We start from the raw sequence: 20906 nt of genomic DNA on the forward strand, positions 1-20906 counted from the left end.
CCCTATCTCGTATCTCCAGATTACTGCCTTTGGCAGAGGGATAGTATGGAGAAATCTTGCTGAGAAACGTGACTATTTAAAGAACTTCATGTCAATAAAAAGGAAAAGTCAGTATCCATTTGATTTGACATATTATTTTGAGCTTCTAGAAAATATCTTCCATGACTGACAATGCTGCTTCTTTGACAAGGAAATAATACATGTGCAATCTGATGTGTATTTACTAAAAGTGGAGGGCAATTATTACCTAGAACCTAAGCGAGAGAGACACTATACAAAAAATCATCTCTAAGATGAAAAAAAAAATGTCTCTTTGGTCTGCACCAGACTGAAAAATGTGGTGTCTACCTGAACAACATCTTAGTGGCTCTGCATGGAACTTTTCCCTCATTCCATTTTGATGTTTTGGCCATTGGCCTATGAAAACTATTTCCAGAACTTGCCAGGAGGTTGTTTTTCAAAGATGTTATTTTCTATATTGCATTTGTCATCTGTATGAAGCTCCCAGAGAAGAATTTCCCTGGTCTTTGTTCCTCTTGGGAAGCTGTTTTGTGCTTTTATCTAGTGGACCCTATTACCAATCATGTAACTGATAGCATTCCCCTCTGCACTGGCTGCTAGAAAGTTTTGAGTCAAATTTTCACTTACCTCTAACAAATACGCAGGATTTTCATGGACTGCGTTTTGAATTCTAAGCTTATTCCTGGCCTTGTCAAACTTTCTTTCCTACACTTATGCCTGTTTTTCATTTATTTTTATCTTGTTACATCTTATATATCTTTTTAATCCACTTTGAATGCTTTCTGGATCAAGAGAGACTTGGAAATGCTTAGACAGATATGTAACCTATAATCTGTGCTCTCTTCATGAAACTGGGTGATAAATATAATTACCACACCATTTGATGTAAGGAACCTTATTTTGAAATAAAGAATTACACATTCTTTGAAATTACACATTGGTTCATACAGAATACTCTTCACTTTAATTTCTAAAATCAAACTCACTTTTGAAAACCTTCTAGCAAAATGATTAGACGGGTCAACTTTAGACTTAAACCCTGGCTAAGAAAATGTATACTTCATGAGATTCATTTTCTCTTGCCATTTGAAATGGGTGCTTGCTCCCCATTTTGTGCTCAATATTGAAAACACAATTCCTCAGCAAAGATTTACTTTATACTTACATTTCAAAATTTTCCAGAAAAGAACTTTTAAGTCATGTAAATTTGAAGTCACATTTTTGTGACCCAGCATTCAAATGTGCAAAAAGCATATCAGAATTGTTTTTAACTGAAGGTATGTTTCCAAGTCAATATAGACAAGTGCAGTGTATGGAAATAGTTTTTAGAAATATTTCTAGTTCAGTGAAGTATACTAAACAGTGTTCTTAATGATAAATTTGGGAAAATATGAACAAAAAATTTTAGAAAGGAATTTGTGATACTAAAATAGATCTACAAATATTCAAAATATCAATAATCTTACTTTATGGGAGTGAGACAAGGCGACTGAAGGCACAAAAAAACATGGACTTGATTTAACCAAGTCTTCCTGGAGCATCCGGAACATGAAGAATGACAGTCATAGGGCACTGTCCTGGGAACAGTAGCTGGGTGCTTCTACACATGATCCCCAAAGGGCAGAGATGCTCCTTAGGAAACAGCGGGCTGGATTAATTTCAAGAATAATAAGCTTTACACAAGTGTAATCTGATCTCATCAGACTGAATGCTTGCCAAAAGCCTGAACTCAGAAGCACGACCAAGTCCAATCCTAGTGACCTCATTTCTACACAGGGAGAGCATTTCTAATATTTTTATTTAAAGAAATATTGATAAAATCTACCGGTGAACTTCACGGAAAGCGTATATAATAAATTTCTTGTTTGAACACCTTTTGTGTTCATTTGGAAGTTTAGAGAAATCTGTAAAGATCTGCCTCTCGGCTTCTTAACTTTATCAGTGCCCCTGGATGGAACATGAGGTCAACTATGTATGTTTCCAGGGGAGGGAGAGCCCCAGTCACCCCCTTTTGGGATTCATTCATCAGCTTGACTTCATTCCAGGCTCTGCCATACTCCCCGCGAACCAGAGAGCAGCCGATGCCAATTCTGTCAGCCAGAGCCTGTGGGGAGAAAACACGAGATCAACCAAGAGTGAGGAGGGGGAGGGGCGGAGAAAAAGCCTTGGTTGAAAGACCCACCTTGGTCCAAGGTGAAATATACACTCCTGCAGAACAACAACAACGAAGTGCTTAGAAAGGAGGCTGGAAAAAAGGTGGGGTGTTGTGATAGGAGTTGGTAAAATGTGATAAGTTCCCCTGTTGCTCAAGATTCTGTGGACTCAAAATCTCTGTGTAGGTCCTGCTGGGAAGGGACATTTTTCAGGCAGTTGCGCTGCATCGTATCAGCACAAGATTGATAACGTAATTGGAGAAAAGCTGTTCCACGGGCTTTCAGCTCTAGTGCATCTATCAATCTTTCCACGCTCCTGGGCTGCTCCTTGGGTGTGATACGCAGTGGGATGGAATGGCAGGACTGGAGTGGCGGGGACCTGTTTCTAGCCCATTGGTTCTGTGTGGTGTAGACAGGTGTTTTGGAGCCGGAGGGGCAGAACTGTGAGCGGTTGGGCCTTCTTGGGCCGCCTGATGCCCTGTCCTCAGGGGTTGCATATGTTCCTCGGAAGCTGTCTCTTCAATTTGTCCTGATTTTAAAAGCACTTTTTAAATAATCTGGAAACTTCCTAGCCATGTCATTAGTGGATAAGAGAGCTGGCTTGTGGGACCTCAGTTCCCAGACCAGGGATTGAACGCAGGGCTCCAGCAGTGAACATGCCAAGTCCTAGCCACTGGACCGCCAGGGAGTGCCCAGAGTCTGAGTTCTTAACCTCAGCTGAGTTGAATCTGGAAGTGTCTATTTTCTTTGTGAAGTAGGAAACAAGGCTTAGGGAAGAAGGCAGATGTGGGGCACAGCTGCTGAGGAAAACAGGAAAAGCCCGTGGCCAGGAGCTGGAAAAGATGGCCAGGCAGCACGTGCATCCACCACCTTGGACCCTGAATTGGCTGTGGCACGTCCCACCGTCGCGTTCTGCAGCCCGAGAGTCACTGTGGGACGGGCATGCAGTCGGATTGGCCCAGTGTGGGCAGGCAGGGCGGAGGGGCGGAGGGACTGGGGCCCGCAGACGAGGGAAGTCAGTGAGCAGGTTACACGGTCTGTGGACAGTTTATCTAGGCTTCCACGGAGAAAAGGAGCTGGAAGAAAACGGGAAGATGAAGAGTATATGTAGGGGGAGTGAATGCTTTGGGAGGAATGGAAGGATAACACGTTCTACCGGTGAGTGTTGGTGTTCAGGATTCAGTGGTAGGCAAGACCTGGATGATTAACTGCATGACTCAGATGAGGTGTGAGGGTAATGAATTCAGTCTGCTGTAACGTTATGAACTGAAATGTTTCCCCTTGAGATTCCTGTTTTCTTTCTGAAGGTGGGTCCCTTAAGAGGCAGTCATGAGGGTGAAGCCCCCATGATGGGAATTGTGCCCTTATTAGAGGAGGAAGGGCCCTCCCCCTACTCTGAAATACAAGGATACGGTACGAAAGCGGCAACTCCCGACCAAGAAGTGGGCCCTCACCAGACACTGCATCTCCTGGCACCTTGATCTTGGACTTCTCAGCCTCCAGAACTGTGAGCAATAACTGTTATTGTTTAAGCCACCCCATGTGTGGTACTTGGTTATAGTGGCCTGAGAAGACTAACGCAGTGCCTACAAGACATACAAGGGCAGCTAGCTACAGGGTAAACAGACAGATCTGGAATCAGGAGCGGCTTGTGGGACAGAGGAAATGATCTAGAAACCTGAGGCATGTAAGTCATATTTAAGGTGATGTAGGAGGATGCCCTCACCAAACAAAGTACGTAAAGGGAGAAAAGAGAAGAGCCTGGGACAGAACCTTGAGTTCTGGGTCAGGACCCCAACATTTAAGACAAGGGTGGAGGAAAAGAGGTCTCCAAAGGAGACAGAGATGAAGTGGCAAGAGAGGACAGAAGTTACTAAAGGAAGTGGTGTTAAAGAAAGAGAAGGATCAGTGACAAATTCTTTCACGTATCAAGCAAGACAGAAAACAGATCACTGTGATCCTTCTTGGGAGGGAACAGGGGCCAGACTGCAGGGAGTTGGGGATGAAACTGAGGTCAAGGAGTGACTAGGAGTTGAGATGACTCAGAATTTTGACCAGGAATGAGAATTATCTTCAGATAGAAGCAGTATGGTAGGTTTTGGCTCAGATAGGCATGGGTTCAAATTCCAGCTGTATCTCTGGTTGTCCTTGGGTAAATTCCTTCTCTAAGTATCAATTTTCTTATCTTTAAAACAAAGGTAGTAATTTCAACGTTTGGCATATTTGAGACTCTTCACAATTATGTTTATTAAGTGCCTGGCACATAAGCTCAAAATGATGGTGGTCATGGTGATAGGCGCTTATAGGAGTAGTTGTAGATATAATGAGAAAAGATTTACGTTTTCTCTTTAAGTGTTTTGGACTTAAGTTTAGATTTTAAAGGTAAAACAGCTAGTAGAGAGAAAGAGATTTAAGATGGGAGAGAAGAATTGATAGAGCAAGAAATCCAAGGAAATAGGAAAGACTGGCATTTGGATTATAAACAGAATTGGCTTGGAACTGGAGGTAAGATGCAATGAGGTTTATAGGTGTTCAGGAGAGGTTAGGAAGTTTATACATTTAAGTCTATGGCTCTGAAACAATTTCCTCAGCTCCTGTTATACTCCAGACACTGGATACAATGGAGGAAAAAAAAAAGATCACCCCCTCCCTTAAACCTGATCCTGCCCCAGTGTCCACATCTCTGTGAATGATGCCATCATTTCCAGTTACCCTGCCCAAATCCTGGAAATCATTTTCTTCTTCTCATGCCGTTTCTCACACCACCGCTAGGCAGTCAACAACTCCTTTCAGTTTTATCTCTTACATCTCCTGCCAAACTCACCTCTCGTTCACAGCCTCCACCATGGCTTTAGTATCGGGCTCCAGTGACCTTCCAGTCGGTCTTCCCGTCTCCAGTCTTTCCCCCGTTCTAGTTCATTCCCCATTCTGTTGCCTGAGTGGTCTTTCAAAATCACTTTCCCCTTAACTTTTAGTGGTTACTCACAGATTTTAAGATCAAGTACAAACTCACATGGTGCTTTACTGTCTGGTGCTTTAGCCTTATCCAACCCCTCCCCACTTTTCTGGATCCAGACCAACTACTCTACATCCCTCAGATGGACCACTGACTCTCATACCTGTTATTTTAAATAAAATATTTGTATTGTTTAGAACACCCTTGTCTTCCTTCTTTACCTGCTGAAATCCTATGTAGCCTCTAATTCTGAGGCCACATATCACTTCCTCCCTTGAAACTTTCCCTGACGTCACCTGAGAACCTGCAAGTCTGGCTTAAGTCCCCCTTGAATGCAGAGACTGTCACTTTATTTATTTATTTTTTAAAAAATGTTTTTATATTAATTAATTTATTTATTTTTGGCTGCCTTGGGTCTTCATAGTGGTGCGCGGGCTTCTCACTGCGGTGGCTTCTCTTGTTGCGGAGCACGGGCTCTGGGTGCATGGGCTTCAGTAGTTGTGGTGTGTGGGCTTCAATAGTTGTGGCACTTGGGCTCAGTAGTTGTGGCTCGCGGGCTCTAGAGCGCAGACTCGGTAGTTGTGGCACACAGGCTTAGTTGCTCTGGGGCATGTGGGATCTTCCCGGACCAGGGCTCGAACCCGTGTCCTCTGCATTGGCAGGCAGATTCTAAACCACTGCGCCACCAGGGAAGTCCCGAGACTGTCACTTTAGTATCCATATATTCCCAGACCTTGGAAGAGGCCCTGGCCTAGAGTAGGTGTGTGATAAATGTTGAATGAATATGTTTCCAATAGTCTGGTGAATATACGTGTGTGTATGTATATACACATACATATATATGCCAAATATAAGTACATCTAAATGATAGGATTAATATCATCCAGTTAATTGTTAGCAACTGGCTCACTCCACAATGATAAAGACAAAACATTTTTACGTAGTGGGAAATGAGCAAAACATCTTAAATACCTTGAAAAGCAAAGCTCGATGGTAGAAGATTCCTTTTTTGATCAGTCCAATTGGTACAACGTTGGATTTAAGTTGAAACTTTAGTTCACTTATATGAAGTTCCCAGCTGAAATCATGTAGTTTTTCTTTTGGAATTTTACCGCCCATTTTTTCTGCCACGTACCTGTGTCAATTACAGTGAGATTGAATCAGTCAAGTTTAATATCTCACTTTGGATGCTTTGAGTATAAATATCTCTGTAATTATACTTGTAAAAGATACTTTCCCTCTGATTTTTGTTTGCTTTACTTTAAAAAATGTATTTACTATAAGTTAACATTATGTTTACTATATTTAAACTATCTTACATAAACTGAAATTCTAACATTTCATTCAGCAGGAAGAAAGAAATGAATGCTAATTTCCCCAATATTTATAGCAAGATACAAATCAATATCACACTACATTTGTATCAACACAGTTTTTAAATGTTATCTTACTCTTGGAAAGTATTTTCAAATGTTTGAATCTGAAATCCAAGGCATTGTCCTGACATGTGGTCCTTCTTTTAAGGAATTTAAACTCAGAGACAAAGGCAAACATACAGGACCATTGTGAACCCTGAGGTTCACAAATCTTTTCAAGTTTTATCATCTTTTTCTTTTAAATTTTATCATTTTTTTTTAAATTTAGAGAAAGACATGGCATTTACGTAACACTGAGGTTAGAGGAGAGAGGAAGAGGCAAAAAGGGAAAAATTACTAACAGTTAGGCGAGGAGGTGAGGTGCGGGGGTGTACTTTGCCTGTGAGTTTCTCCTAAGATTAGGCTCTCACTGAAGATGTCAGTAAGCACACCTGCAAAAATCCTCTGTCAACTGAGGCTGCTACATCATGGAGTAAAGGCAGGATTGCCCATTGTAAAGAAAGAATTTCCTCTTGCTGTACATGGAACCAAGTGAAGAAGAACAATGGTGAAAACCAAGAGAAAGGATTAGGCAGAAAACTGACCCTCGGTGCCAGCCAGGTGTCCTGTAACAGCCTCTAGGAGCCAAAGGCATGGGGACACATCTCTGTATCGCTCTCTTGGTGTGGGTTCAGGTTAAAAAAACAATTATTTGGGAATGATGAAAACTATTTCTGATAGGAACAAAGCATGAGGAAATTTGACAAGTGTTGAAGTGAGCTAAGTCAGAGTTCTGCTTGAGTCATCATTTCTGAAGGACACCAAGGAAAACTTCGGTAGCCAAAAACGCTCCCTTCCAGAGTCGCCTGACAAGAAGTCAGTGATCTGGCGGCTGTGTTTCTTGCAGTTGTCACATCCAGGTTTGGTGCCTGCAATTCACTTCTATTTGGAGAAGGTACAAGCCCCCACGGAGATTGCAGCTGTTGCACAAGCCAGGAGCTCACGACTGTCTGGTGTCAGTCACGAAGGCGAGCCTCCATTTCTAGAGATTTCCTGTCAGTCATAAAGTCAGGTTCTCAGCCTTCTCTTAGCGGAATCAGATTAAATGCTCTCATTTAGGAGGCGACCTCACTGGCTTATACAGCATGCCGAACCATCTCTTAGAATACCCACAGTCCCACTTTGGAGCAACGTGAAACACAAAATATCAGACATATAACATAAAAATAAGGGATGGCTATTTGTATTAGAAAACAACTTGTGAGTTTACAAATAATTCAAAATAGGATTCCTTCATTCATAACTTCTTTAGGATCACCCTGAAAGATGCTTTTCCTGGTTTAGCTGGAGAATATGACCTAGGCATTTTTCTTGAAGTAATTTCCAGCTCCTAGCTCTGATTCTTGGCAGAAATATGATCTAAAATAGAAATGGAGGATTTATTTCCAATTCATTGTGTTTCTGCTTCAGAGTCAGAGGCAGGGTGCTATACAAGTTCGGTTTTATTATGGTGTAGTTGTTTGAAAATTGGCTAAAAAGTGCAAATCAGTAACATCAAAAACATTTTTCAGAAATTGAAAATGTGTATGTATATATAGACACTTACTTTGCCAGAACCTCAATCTGTTCCTTTATCCTGGGGATGGGAAGTATGGATCTGGTCACTTCATACACATAAACACGGAAGTCAGGATCGGAGGGAGGGAGCCATTCTTTATCACGGCTTCCTTCTCCAGTCGGTTCTGGTGCTACTGCAACCTCTTCCTCCTCCTCCACGTTTTCCTCTTCTGTTTTTCCTCTGCCTTTCCTTAGAGAGTAAACAATAGCAATCAAAATCACAGAGCGAATAAGCACTAACTGTGCTCTGAGTTGATCTGAAGGGCATCGCAGAAATACAGTATTTTATATATACCTCAACAACAATACCATACAGAGTTTTCAAATTTTCCATGACAATGATAGAGTTTTATAGTCTCTATATTTTGCCGCAGAAATTATTTTTCAAGAGATTACTACATGACTGATATATATTATAAAAATCATTGCTTTTCTGTACCATTGCTTATCAAGATATTTGGTACATTGTAGGTATGTAATAAATATGTATGGAATTGGGAAAAAATAGGTTGCCTCCTCAGAGAGTCTATGACAGTCTTATATCATCTCTTGCTTCAGTTGAGACCTTCTGCAAGAAGAACTTGGATCCCACTTTTAAGAACAATTATCCAAAACATGGAAAAAGACAAAAACAAAATAAGGATGGCATGGAATTTCCATGTCATGCAGGGGCAAAGACTCATGCAAAGTTTATCTAGGGAAACCTATTTAGTTCTGTACTTAGGGAAAATAGAATGTACTTAGTAAACAGTAAAGATACTGTTTAATTAAAAGATACTTTTTTTTTTTTTTTTTTTTTGCAGTATGTGGGCCTCTCACTGTTGTGGCCTCTCCCGTTACGGAGCATAGGCTCCGGATGCGCAGGCTCAACGGCCATGGCTCACGGGCCCAGCCGCTCCGCGGCATGTGGGATCCTCCCAGACCGGGGCACGAACCCGTGTCCCCTGCATCGGCAGGCGGACTCTCAACCACTGCGCCACCAGGGAAGCCCCTAAAAGATACTCTTAATGAAAAGTTCCAGACTTAGAGAAGTTACTAGTTAACATATAGATTTTTGTTTAGTAGAGATGCAAATTATTTCTGTTCCGTGGAAAAGATACTCCCAAAGGTTAAAATCTTTTTCTAACATTCCTTAATTAAATTGGATATAAATGCATATATTCTCAAATGATCTTTGAACCAGTATTAATATCTTACTAATTCTCTCATGAGTGGAACAAAACAGTGACAGGGGTTCTCATTCCAGGTAACAGGGAGTAAGCAGACTTCACCCTGTGTCTCCTACTGAATACAGTCATAAAACCTGGACAGGGTGCATGCAATAGCTATTTGAAAACTCTGAAAAATAATTCACAACAGGAAGATCAGAGAAGACTGACATTTGAATGACTTCAGAACTGACAGTGAGCTTATATTTTAATTTTCCTCCACTATTCTCCAAGCTGAACTAAACATAGCCCCAAGTCTGGAAGTGGGCATCAGCACAAAGAGAGTCCAAGGAGAAGCCTGATTGAGAAACAGGAAAGAGAGACAATGGAGGAAAACCCTTTTTTAAATTTTTTTTTCTTATTTTTATCCATTATCTTGTGCCCCATCTTCTAAGGAAGCTTGTGACGGTGGTGGCAGCGGTGACATTAAGGTCCCTAAGAGTCTAAAACTGCCTTATACTTGCTCAGTCCTCCTGCTGTTTGGCTGTGGACATGGATGCAGTCATGGCAAGAGTGTAGCAGCACAGGGTAAATAAAGGTTTTTTTGGCTTGAGGACCAAAAGAGAAGCTCCAAGGAACCAAAAAAGACAAGGGAGATCATGGAGAGGGAGGAGCTCAGGAAAGCAACCCTATAAAATGGTTTATATATTCCTAGGCTTACTTCCAAGCTGTGTGTGCATAGTTCTGATCCTAAACGGCACATACATAGATTTTGAAGATGGAACTATGGTATAAATTACCGCCCAAGTCCCATACTGGACACTATTTTGCACACATGCAGGGCTGATCCAAATAGCACCGCAAAGCCTTTGAAAATGGGACTAATGGTGGAATGACAACCCACAAAACACTGGTTGAAATTTGAAGACTGAAAGCATCTGGGCCAATTGACTGCTAAAACACACACACAAAAGAAACATTCTTCTTAGAATAAGTGTAAGACCCATAAATAAGAACTGAAGGACTCATAACATAATATCACAATCTATATAATTACTCAACATATGAAGAACCAGAAAAATCTCACCTCGTATGGGAAAAGAATCAAAACATATCAGTGCTGAGATGACTCAGCTGTAAACTGTTCAAACAAGTAGGTCAAACACTCTTGAAATGACTAGGGAGTTAGAAAGTCTTAGAAAGAAATAGAAGATAAAAAACTAGAATTTGCAGCTGAAAAATACAATAACCAAAACTTAAAAAAAACAATTTCCTGAATAGGTTTAATAGCAGAATGGAGATAACAGAAGAAACAATCTATGAACTTGAAGATAAATCAATAAAAATGATCCAATCTGGACAACAAAAGATTGAAAAAGCAACTGACAGAGTCTCAGGGACTTGTGGTGCAATAAAAAAGAGCTAATATTGGTGTCATCATAGACTCAGAAGAAGAGGAGAAAGAATGAAGCACAGAAAAAAAAATTGAATAAATTAGGGCTGAAATGGTTTCCTCAATTTGGTTAAAGACATAAATCTACATAGTCTAGAATTTCACAGACTTCCCTGGTGGCACAGTGGTTAAGAATCTGCCTGATGCAGGGGACACAGATTCGAGCCCTGGTCCGGGAAGATCCCACATGCCACGGAGCAACTAAGCCCGTGCACCACAACTACTGAGCCTGCGCTCTAGAGCCCTTGAGCCACAACTACTGAGCCCGTGTGCCACAACTACTGAAGCCCGCATGCCTAGAGCCCATGCTCTGCAACAACAGAAGCCACCGCAAGGAGAAGCCCACGCACTGCAACAAAGACTAGCCCCTGCTCACTGCAACTAGAGAAAGCCAACGTGCAGTAACCAAGACCCCTCACAGCCAAAAATAAATAAATAAATAAGTAAATAAATTTTAGAAAAGAAAAAGAATTTCAGTGAATGTCAATAAGGTACACCCAAAGAAATCCACTCCAGACACGTTGAAATCAAACTATTGAAAACTAAAGACAAAGCAGATGACGTGATTGCCTATGTAGAAAATCCCAAGGAATCTACTGAAAAAACTCCCAGAACTAAGAATTGAGTTCATCAAGATCTGAAGATATAAGAACAACATACAAAATCAATTATGTTTCTATATAGTTACAATGAACAGGTGGAAACCAAAGTTAAAAACCAAAAAAAAATTTGGAGCACTTACAATTATGCCAAGAAAATTAAATCCTTAGGTATAAACTTCTAAAAAACATGTGCAGGATTTGTGTGCTGAATATTAAAAAGTGCTGTCAAAAGCAATCAAAGAAGGCCTAAATACATGATGAGACATCCTGTGTCCATAGATTTAAAGATGCAACATATTAAAGATGTAATTCTTCCCAAATGATCTCTAGGTTTAATGTAATTCCTATCAAAATCCAAGCAAAGTTTTTTTGTAGAATACAATATCTTATTCTAAGATTTATATGGAAAGGCACAGGTGCTAGAATAGCTAAATCAAACTTGACAAAGAAGAATAAAGTGGGAAGAATCACTTTGCTTGATATCAAATCTTACCGTGTAGCTACAGTAATCCAGATGGAATGATACTGGTGGAGGGACAGACACACAGATTAATGTAACAGAACAGAAGACCCAGACCCACACAAATATGCTCAACTATTTTTAACAAAGGTGCAAAAGCAATTCAGTGGAAGAAGTATAGACTTTTCAACAAATGGTGCTGAGCAGTTAGACATGAATGATCCTTGTGGTGATAGAACTATTGATTATCTTAACATGAACCTACCCATGTGAGAAAATTGTATAGAAGTTAATACACACAAAAACACACACATGTAGGAGTAAAACTGGGGGAACCTGAATAAAATCATTGGATTGTATTCATCATTATCCTGGTTGTGATATTGTACTATAGTTTTGAAAATGTTATCACTGGGGGAAACTGGGTTAGGGGTATATGGGCTCACTCTATGTTATTTCTTACAATAGCGTGTGAATTTACAATTATATCATAATCTTTTCAATTAAAAAATCCATTGACCATGCTTCTGTCATCTATTATTGGACTCTATTCTGTTCATTCATGTCCCGGTCTATCCCTTCATCAATACCAAACTATTTTGGTTACTGTTGCTTTACAGTAAGTCATAAAATCAGGTAGAATGATTCAATTTTATTCTTTTTCAAAATGATTTTTCACTATTATAATTTATTTACCTTTCCATAAAAGTTTTAGAATGAGCATATCTCTATCTACCAAAAATGCTGCTGGAATTTTGATAGAATTGTATCAAATCTAGATCAACTCAGGGAAAACTGACATTTTCACTATGTTGAGTTTTCCAACGCATGAACACGGTATATCTCTTCACATATTTAGTGATTCTTTGATTTCCTTTGTGTTTTACAGTTCTCAATATATAAGTTCTATACATGTTTTGTTGCATTTTCTCTTTCACTTTAATTTCATATTTCATTTTTCAGCCCTATGAAAATTGTATTAAAAGTTTTTGGTTTTCAATTTTTCATTGCTGGTATATAAAAATATAATTGATTTTTCTGTATTGAACTTATATCCTGACATGTTGCTAAACTCACCTATTAGTTCTAGGAGTTTTTTTGTTTTTAAGTGGATTCCTTAAGGATTTTCTATTTAGACAATCATGTTGTCTGCAAATAGGAACAGTTTTTCTCTCCTCACTTGTCCTGTTCATGATCTTTGCAGGAAAGCAACCAGTCTTTCACCATTAAGTATGGTGTAATTTTTTTTTTTTTTTTTTGCGGTACACGGGCCTCTCACTGTTGTGGCCTCTCCCATTGCAGAGCACAGGCTCCGGATGCGCAGGCTCAGTGGCCATGGCTCACGGGCCCAGCCGCTCCACGGCATGTGGGATCTTCCCAGACCGGGGCACGAACCTGTGTCCCCTGCACCGGCAGGCGGACTCTCAACCACTGCGCCACCAGGGAAGCCCAAGTATGGTGTAATTTTTGTGGATGCCTTTTATCAGGTTGAGGAAGTTCCCTTATATTCCTATTTTGCTGACAATTTTATTTTTTATCATGAATAGATGCTGAATTTTGTCAACTGATTTTCTGCATCAATTAATATGATTATGTGCTTTTTCTTCTTTATACTGTTAATATGGATTACATTGGTTGATTTTCAAATATTGAACCAGCCTTGCATTCCTGGGATAAACTCTTCTGAGATGAATTATTTATTCTCTTTATATATTGCTTTGATGTGCTAATATTTCAGAAAGGTTTTATTTTCATCTGTGTTCATGATGGATTTTGAGCTGTAATTTTCTTTTCTTATAATGTCCTTGTCTGGTATTGACATTAGGATAATACTGGTATCATAACATGAGTTGGGAAACATTCTCTTTTCTATTTTCTGGAAAAGATTGTTTAGAGTTGGTGTTAATTCTTGAAATATTTGGCAGAACTCACTAATGAAATCATCTGGGTCAGGAGATTTCTCTTTTGGAAGGGTTTTATGAAATCAACTTCTTTAATAGTTAAATGATGATTTTGGCATCTGTTCCATCTTTGGTGAGTTTGGATAGTTTGCAGTTTTTGATGAATTGGTCCATTTCATCTAAGGTGCTGAATTAAAGTTCTCATAGTACTGTTGACATAGTTATTGACATTTTTAAAGAACCAGCTTTTGATTTCATTGACTTTCTCTGCTGTTTTTGTTTTAAATTTCATTGATTTCTGTTTTTATTATTTTCTTCCTTTTAATTGTATTAGGTTTATTTTTCTAGATTCTTGAGGTTAGATTATTGATTTATGACCTCTCTATCTAATACATTTTAGTAAAATAAATCTCCCTCTCAGCATTGCTTTGGCTGCATCCCACAAATTTTGAAAGTTGTATTTTCATTTTCATTCAGTTCTTTGTATATTTTAAGTCCTTTGAGGCTTCCTTTTGTCTCAGAGATTATTTAGAAGTGTATCATTCAATTTCCATTTGCTTAAAGATTTTCTTCTTGTCTTTCTGTCATTAATTTCTAGTTTGATTCTATTATGGTCAGAGAACATAATCTGTATGATTTCAATTATTTTAAATTTGCTGAAGCTTGTTTTATGACCCAGGGTATTGTAAATGTTCCAAATGCAGCTGAAAAAATGTGTATTCTGTTGCTGGTGATGGAATGTTCCATAATATGTCAATTAAATCCTATTTATTTCTGGTGTTGTTCAACTCGTTTATATCCTTGCTGATTTTAGGTCATGTAGTTCTATCAGTTGCTCAGAGGGGCATGTTGAAGTCCTCAACTATAATTTTGGATTTTTCTATTTCTCCGTTCTGCTCTATCAGTTTTTGCCTCATGTATTTTGAGGCTCTGTTGTTTGGTGCATATACATTGGATCATTATGTCTTCTTCATAGATAGATTCATTTTATCATATGTAATGTCCCTCTTTGTCTCTAGAATTTTTCTTTGCTCTGAAGTCTACCTTAATACATATTTAAAAAGCCATTCCTGTTTTTTTAAAAATTAATGTTTCCATGGTATCTTCTTCCATCCTTTCATTTTCAACCCACCTATATTGATACATTTGAGTTTCTTTAAACAGCATGTAGTTGAATCATAAGTTTTTAATCCACTCTGCCAATCTCTGCCTTTTGATTGGCTCTTTTCCTTTTTCTTTTCTTGCCTTCCTGTGAGTTACTTGAACATTTTTTATTTATCCATCTGGATTTATTTACATTGCTTTTGAGTGTAGCTCTTTGTATTAGTTTGTAGTGGTTACTCTAGGTATTATAATATACATATATTGCTTATCACAGTCTGCTGGTATCCACGTTTCACCACTTTGAGGGAAATATGGAAACCTCACACCCATGGAGGTCTGTTTACTGCCTCCACTTTTAAATACCATCGTCTTGAGTATCAGATGTTTTTATAATTTTTGTTTCAATCATCCAATATGATGTATAAAGCTCATGAGGAAATAGTCTATTGTATATACCCATATTTTAGCTCTTCCTTCTTTCTTCCTGATCCTTCTAGATTCTTTCATTATTTTCTTTTCATTGGAAGAACTTCCTTAAGCTAGCCAACCTGTAAGGGTAGGCCAGCTAGCAATAAATTGTTTTCCCTCATCTGGGAATGTCTTTATTTCTCCCTCTTTAGTGCTGAAGGATAGATTCATCAGATAGAGAACACATGGTTTGATTGTTTTAGCACTTGAAAAATGGTGTGCCATTTCCTTCTGGTCTGAGAGACATCTACTGTCATTCAAATTGGTGTTTCCCTATAGGTAATTGGAATTTACACCTTTATGAAGTCTGGATCCCATGACTCAGGTGGGCTTTCTTGGGTGGAGCGACCTCTTATGAGAAGCATCCTATGCTGTGCTAGCAGAGAGGCAGGGAGGACTAGGAAGTCTGTGTGTGACTTCTTTCAGCCTTTGCTTATGTGTGTCTTTTTTTTTTTTTTTTTTTTTTTTTTTTTTTCTGTACGCGGGCCTCTCACTGCTGTGGCCTCTCCCGTTGCGGAGCACAGGCTCCGGACACACAGGCTCCGCGGCCATGGCTCGCGGGCCCAGCCGCTCCACGGCACGTGGGACCTTCCGGGATCGGGGCGCGAACCCGTGTCCCCTGCATCGGCAGGCGGACTCTCAACCACTGCGCCACCAGGGAAGCCCGCTTATGTGTATCTTTTGCCTGCTGATCTTGCATTGTATCTTTTGCTATAATAAATCTTAGCCATGATTATATATTTGAAAGCCCCAAAATGGGACTAGGCTAGTGTAGGCAGGTAAATCTCCTAAATTATGTATTTACAAGTATGGAGCATTCTGTTCCACTAGCAGTAAATTAGGGGTGGGAATTATCTTTAAGTATTATTTGAAGCATGGTGTGGGAGGAGGATCAACTCAAAGTCCATTTGAGTTTTCCCTTTAATTTAAAGAAAAAAATACAAAAATAATCCAATCAGCTGCTATTGGAGAATTACACAAAACTCTATAATCGTAACAAATAATAAAAAAAGTTTTATATTTTCTAATCCAATATTCTATTTACTACAGCCAAGGAAAGAATCTAATCATGCATTAAATGCACTAACCGTATATTGTGATAAAATCTCCAAGCAAAAATTACTACTTTCCAGCTATATCATCTTAACCCTTTTCCTTTTTTGTAAGATAAATAAACTGAACATCTTAACATGCATAGTCAGATGTTAGTAAATTAGGAACTAATGCTGGGAAGGTCAATTAGAATGGCAAGAAAGCATAAATAGGTTTACCTGTTTTCTAAAATTACAGGGTAGCTTTGTAAGATTGGCGATCTCGACCCTGTGATGACTCAGAGCCACCTATGAAACAAAGCAGGTGTAGTTCTCCCTGAGCATGCTGCCTGAAGTGAGAAGAATCATTTGGTGTGAGAAGATGACGTCCAGTACCCTGGGCTAAGCGCATCAGAGAGGGAGATCTGACTGAGTGATTAAAAAGAGATAATTTATGGGAACCCCTGAATTGTAATTTCCTGCTGCTATAAATAGAAGTATTTCACTTGGACTTCTTTCCCATGAAGGCTGCCAAGTGGTGTAAATAAGGGCTTCAGTACTTAAATGAATTTCATTTCTAGATAAACATGGAAACAAGAGCTTGGAAATTACAAAATTAACTCCTGTAAAATTAATCTCCAGAAAGAACATCAATTTATGATTAAAGATATAAGAAATTCTAGCTTTCTTGCAGAAACTTTAGCAAAACTACCTCAGAGAACAGAGATTTACTGTGAGAACCCAAAACAATAAGGATATTTTCTATGTTCACAGGTGGATGAGTAGGTAGATAGGCAAGTAGAGAGAGATAATTGGCTCAGAATTGTCTATTGACATTATCAAAGTTTAATCACTTGCTCCTTCTTGATCCCATCAACTATTTTTTAAAATAAATTTATTTATTTATTTATCTATCTATCTATCTATTTATTTATTTATGGCTGCATTGGTTCTTTGTTCCTGTGCATGGGCTTTCTCTAGTTATGGTGAGCGGGGGCTACTCTTCGTTGTGGTGCACAGGCTTCTCATTGTGGTGGCTTCTCTTTGTTGTGGAGCATGGGCTCTAGGCCCATGGGCTTCAGTAGTTGTGGCTCGCAGGCTCTGAAGTGCAGGCTCAGTAGTTGTGGCGCACGGGCTTAGTTGCTTCACGGCATGTGGGATCTTCCCAGACCAGGGCTCAAACCCATGTCCCCTGCATTGGCAGGCGGATTCTTAACCACTGCACCACCAGGGAAGTGCCAACTATTTGAATATATAAATTATAGAGCAGAGCTGGTGGGAGAGATGTAAGTCATGAATCTAGCCCACCTGTGGTTTCAATTTAGGTGAGAAGATTTTGGTATGTGAAAAATAATCACAGTACCATGTAGCATTCAATAAATTCCACAAGGAATAAAAATTAGAAACTCAAGCAGTTCAACACTGAACAAAATCTATTCCAGTTAGGTGTCCTGTTCTACCCAATCTACTCCAAAACGATGAGAAGGGAGTATTGCACAAAGTGGAGGTATGATTTATTCTGGTCTTAGGAAGGCACATCGTGTGTGTGTGTGTGTGTGTGTGTGTGTGTGTGTGTCTGTAGTTTATTTTGTTTGTTCCACTAGGATGTAAATTCTATTAGGGCAGAGGTATTTGTTCACTGCTATACTTCCAATACTAGAATAATTCCTGGCATCTAAGTGCTCAGTAAAAGGTATTTAAATGTTACCAAGAGACAATATGTGTTTTTGGAAGACTTTTGAAGTCAAGTTTTAAGGGAAGGGGAATAAAAAAAGGTAAGGTATGGGTAAAAAGAGGGTTTGAGAGAAATTCTTTTATTTTTTAAATTTTAATTAAATTTTTAAATTGTGTATAATATGTAACATTATATTGGTTTCAGGTGTACACCACAATGATTCGATATTTCTATACATTGTGAAAGGATCACCAGAGTAAGTCTAGTTACCATCCATCACCATACAAAGTGAACTTTTAGGATTCACTCTCTTGGCAACATTTAAATATGCTCTATATTATTGACTATATAGTCACCATGCTGTACATCACATTCCCATGACTTTATTTTATAACTGGAAGTTTGACCTCTTGACCCCCTTTACCCATTTCGCCCACTCAACCCCCTCCCCTCTGGCAACCACCATTCTGTTCTCTTTATCTATGATTTTTGTTTTGTTTGTTCATTTGTTTTGTTTTTTAGATTCCACGTATAAGTGAAATTGTACAATATTTGTCTTTCTCTGTCTGATACTTTGCTTAGCATAATTCCTTCAAGGTCCATCCATGTTGTCTCAGATGGCAAGATTTCATTCTTTTTTATGGCTGGTGGTATTCTATCATATACATATACCACTTCTTCTTTATCCAGTCATCCATTGATGGACACTTAGGTTGTTTCCATATCTTAGCTGTGTTAAATAATGCTGCAGTGAACGTGGGGGTGTAGAAAATTTTCAAATTAGTGCCTTCATTTTCATCAGATAAATACCCAGAGGGGGAATTGCTGGATCATTTTAATTTTTAATTTTTTGAGGAACCTCCATACTGTTTTCCATAAAGCCTGCACCAATTTACATTCCCATAGACAGTGCACGAGGGTTCTCTTTTCTCCACATGCTGGCCAACACTTGCTATCTCTTGTCTTCCTGATAGCCAATCTACCAGGTGTGAGGTGATATCTCATTGTGGTAGTGATTTACATTTCCCTGATGATTAGTGATGTTGAGCATCTTTTTATGTGCCTGTTAGCCATCTGCATGTCTTTTTTTGAAAAAATGTCTATTCAGATCCTCTGCCCTTTAAAAATCAGATTGCTTTGCTTTGCTACTGAGTTTTATGAATTCTTATATTTTGGATATTAACCTTTTATTGGATATATGATTTGCAAATATTTTCTCCCATTCAGTAGGTTGTCTTTTCATTTTGTTGGTGGTTTCCTTTGCTGTGCAGAAGCTTTTTAGTTTGATGTAGTCCCAGTTATTTATTTTTTGCTTTTGTTGTCTTTGCTTTTGGAGTCAGATCCAAAAATTGATTGCCAAGACTGAAGTAAACAGCTTATCATCTAAGTTTTCTTCTAGGAGTTTTATGGCTTCAGGTCTCACATTTTGAGTTAATTTTTGTTTATGGTATAAGATAGTGGCCTAGTTTCATTCTTATGCATGTGGCTGTCCAGTTTTCTGAGGAAAATCATTTTAAAAACAAAAATGTTTTAGGAAGTCATTGTGATGGGATCAAGATGACCTAAGTAGCAGAAATGTTAAAGTATATGTTGTAAAGATCTAAAAGTCTCCAAAGATGAACAGACTGGAAGGATATGTATTTCATATCCTCCTATTTGGGGACAGAAAAACACACTTCTAAGTGTGTGTAATAAACTCATGTGCAATCAACTTAAATATTTATGAAAACTAGACTGAATAAAAAATATGGTTTAGATAGAACTTGTAATTCCTTTCACGAATGGGTATAGTAAATGTTTATTGTAAGGAGAATGGTCTTTACAAGGAAAAGCTTTAGAGAGCATTACACATGTTGGTTTCTGTGAAGCCTAGGGAAGTATCAAGAAGGTGTCTGGATAAACAAAATATAAATTAATCACCTCTCCTTTGAGTGCTGTGCCATAAAAGAAAGTGCAATTAAAACCTTCAAAAACAGAAATAAGATGGTGGCTCGTCACCTAATGAGAGCCTCTTGCTCAATAATTTTAATTTACATGGTGTATGGTAATAATATTCATCAGGAAAAAGACAGAAGTCCGCACTTTCACTTTCCTTGTCTGGTACCTCACACACAGTTGACTGACTTGTCTCCCATCTCTCCTCTCCCTTTCAAAAATTCAGCCACTTTGTGGTTCTAGATGTCTCATTCTTTGTCAGTATTGCTCAGTATCTTTTTTGTCAACATTAAACATTCTCCGTGACATTTTCAGATGAGTAGAGTTAAAAATATTTTACTCTATGTCCAGGGGTCTTTAACAGTCACAAGACAAGAAAGGTTGACCAAAAGATAAATGACAACGAGATTATGACCAATCTATCCCCCAGTGGACCAAGGGCTAAGAAGGGGAAAGAGCCTGGACACATTGATCACTTAAATAAGCCAGGTGGATTCTTCCCCAGGAAGCTGAGGAGTTCAGGAGACCACAGGGAGACACCTGCCTCAGAGCCAGCCTTGTCCTGTCAAGCATGTGAAGATAAGATGGTCTCCCCCACAAATATGCACAAGAGACGCAGATTGTACTTGATTATTGTTGGGCTTTAGAACTGAAAGACTGCCTTGGAATTGGGCCCAGATTTGGTCCCATGGCAAGTCAAAGTCACATATAAGCTACAGTTATGGGTGAAGCGGCAACCAAAAGAAAGTCAAGGAAGTTAACAAAGCAATTGTAAACAGACACTGTGCAGGTGGAGAGAGAAAAAGAGAGAGGGAGAGAGACAAGCAGACTAACGGTTTATCTACTTTACTCCCAGCTCATGTCGTGCGCTGGATTCTGGGGATTCTTCTGCATCCCTGCAAGGCTGGAGTGGGTGTGGGCTCCCTGCAACTGTTTCATCCAATAGTACTAACATTTGTTGAATGTTGTTTACTCTGGGCCAGGCCCTGCTCTAAGCCCTTTTCATTCATTAACTTATTTAATCTTC

General features: G+C 39.1%; 1 protein-coding gene across 2 annotated transcripts in view; it reads right to left on the reverse strand.

Moving 5' to 3' along the window:
* Positions 1 to 1232: 1232 nt before the first annotated feature.
* ARMC3 (armadillo repeat containing 3) overlaps positions 1233 to 20906 on the reverse strand; it is a 93831-nt gene continuing 74157 nt past the window's right edge. For both annotated transcript variants that reach the window (XM_081229197.1, XM_081229196.1), the window contains exons 16-18: positions 8092 to 8292; positions 6103 to 6265; positions 1233 to 2125 (exon numbers count right to left, since the gene is read on the reverse strand). In XM_081229197.1, the coding sequence (XP_081085323.1) occupies positions 1916 to 2125; positions 6103 to 6265; positions 8092 to 8292 (574 nt within the window). In that variant the 3' untranslated portion in view covers positions 1233 to 1915. The remainder of the gene's footprint in view (positions 2126 to 6102; positions 6266 to 8091; positions 8293 to 20906) is intronic.

This window comes from Mesoplodon bidens, assembly GCF_964165515.1.
Source record: "Mesoplodon bidens genome assembly, chromosome: 3".
Lineage (NCBI taxonomy): Eukaryota > Metazoa > Chordata > Mammalia > Artiodactyla > Ziphiidae > Mesoplodon > Mesoplodon bidens.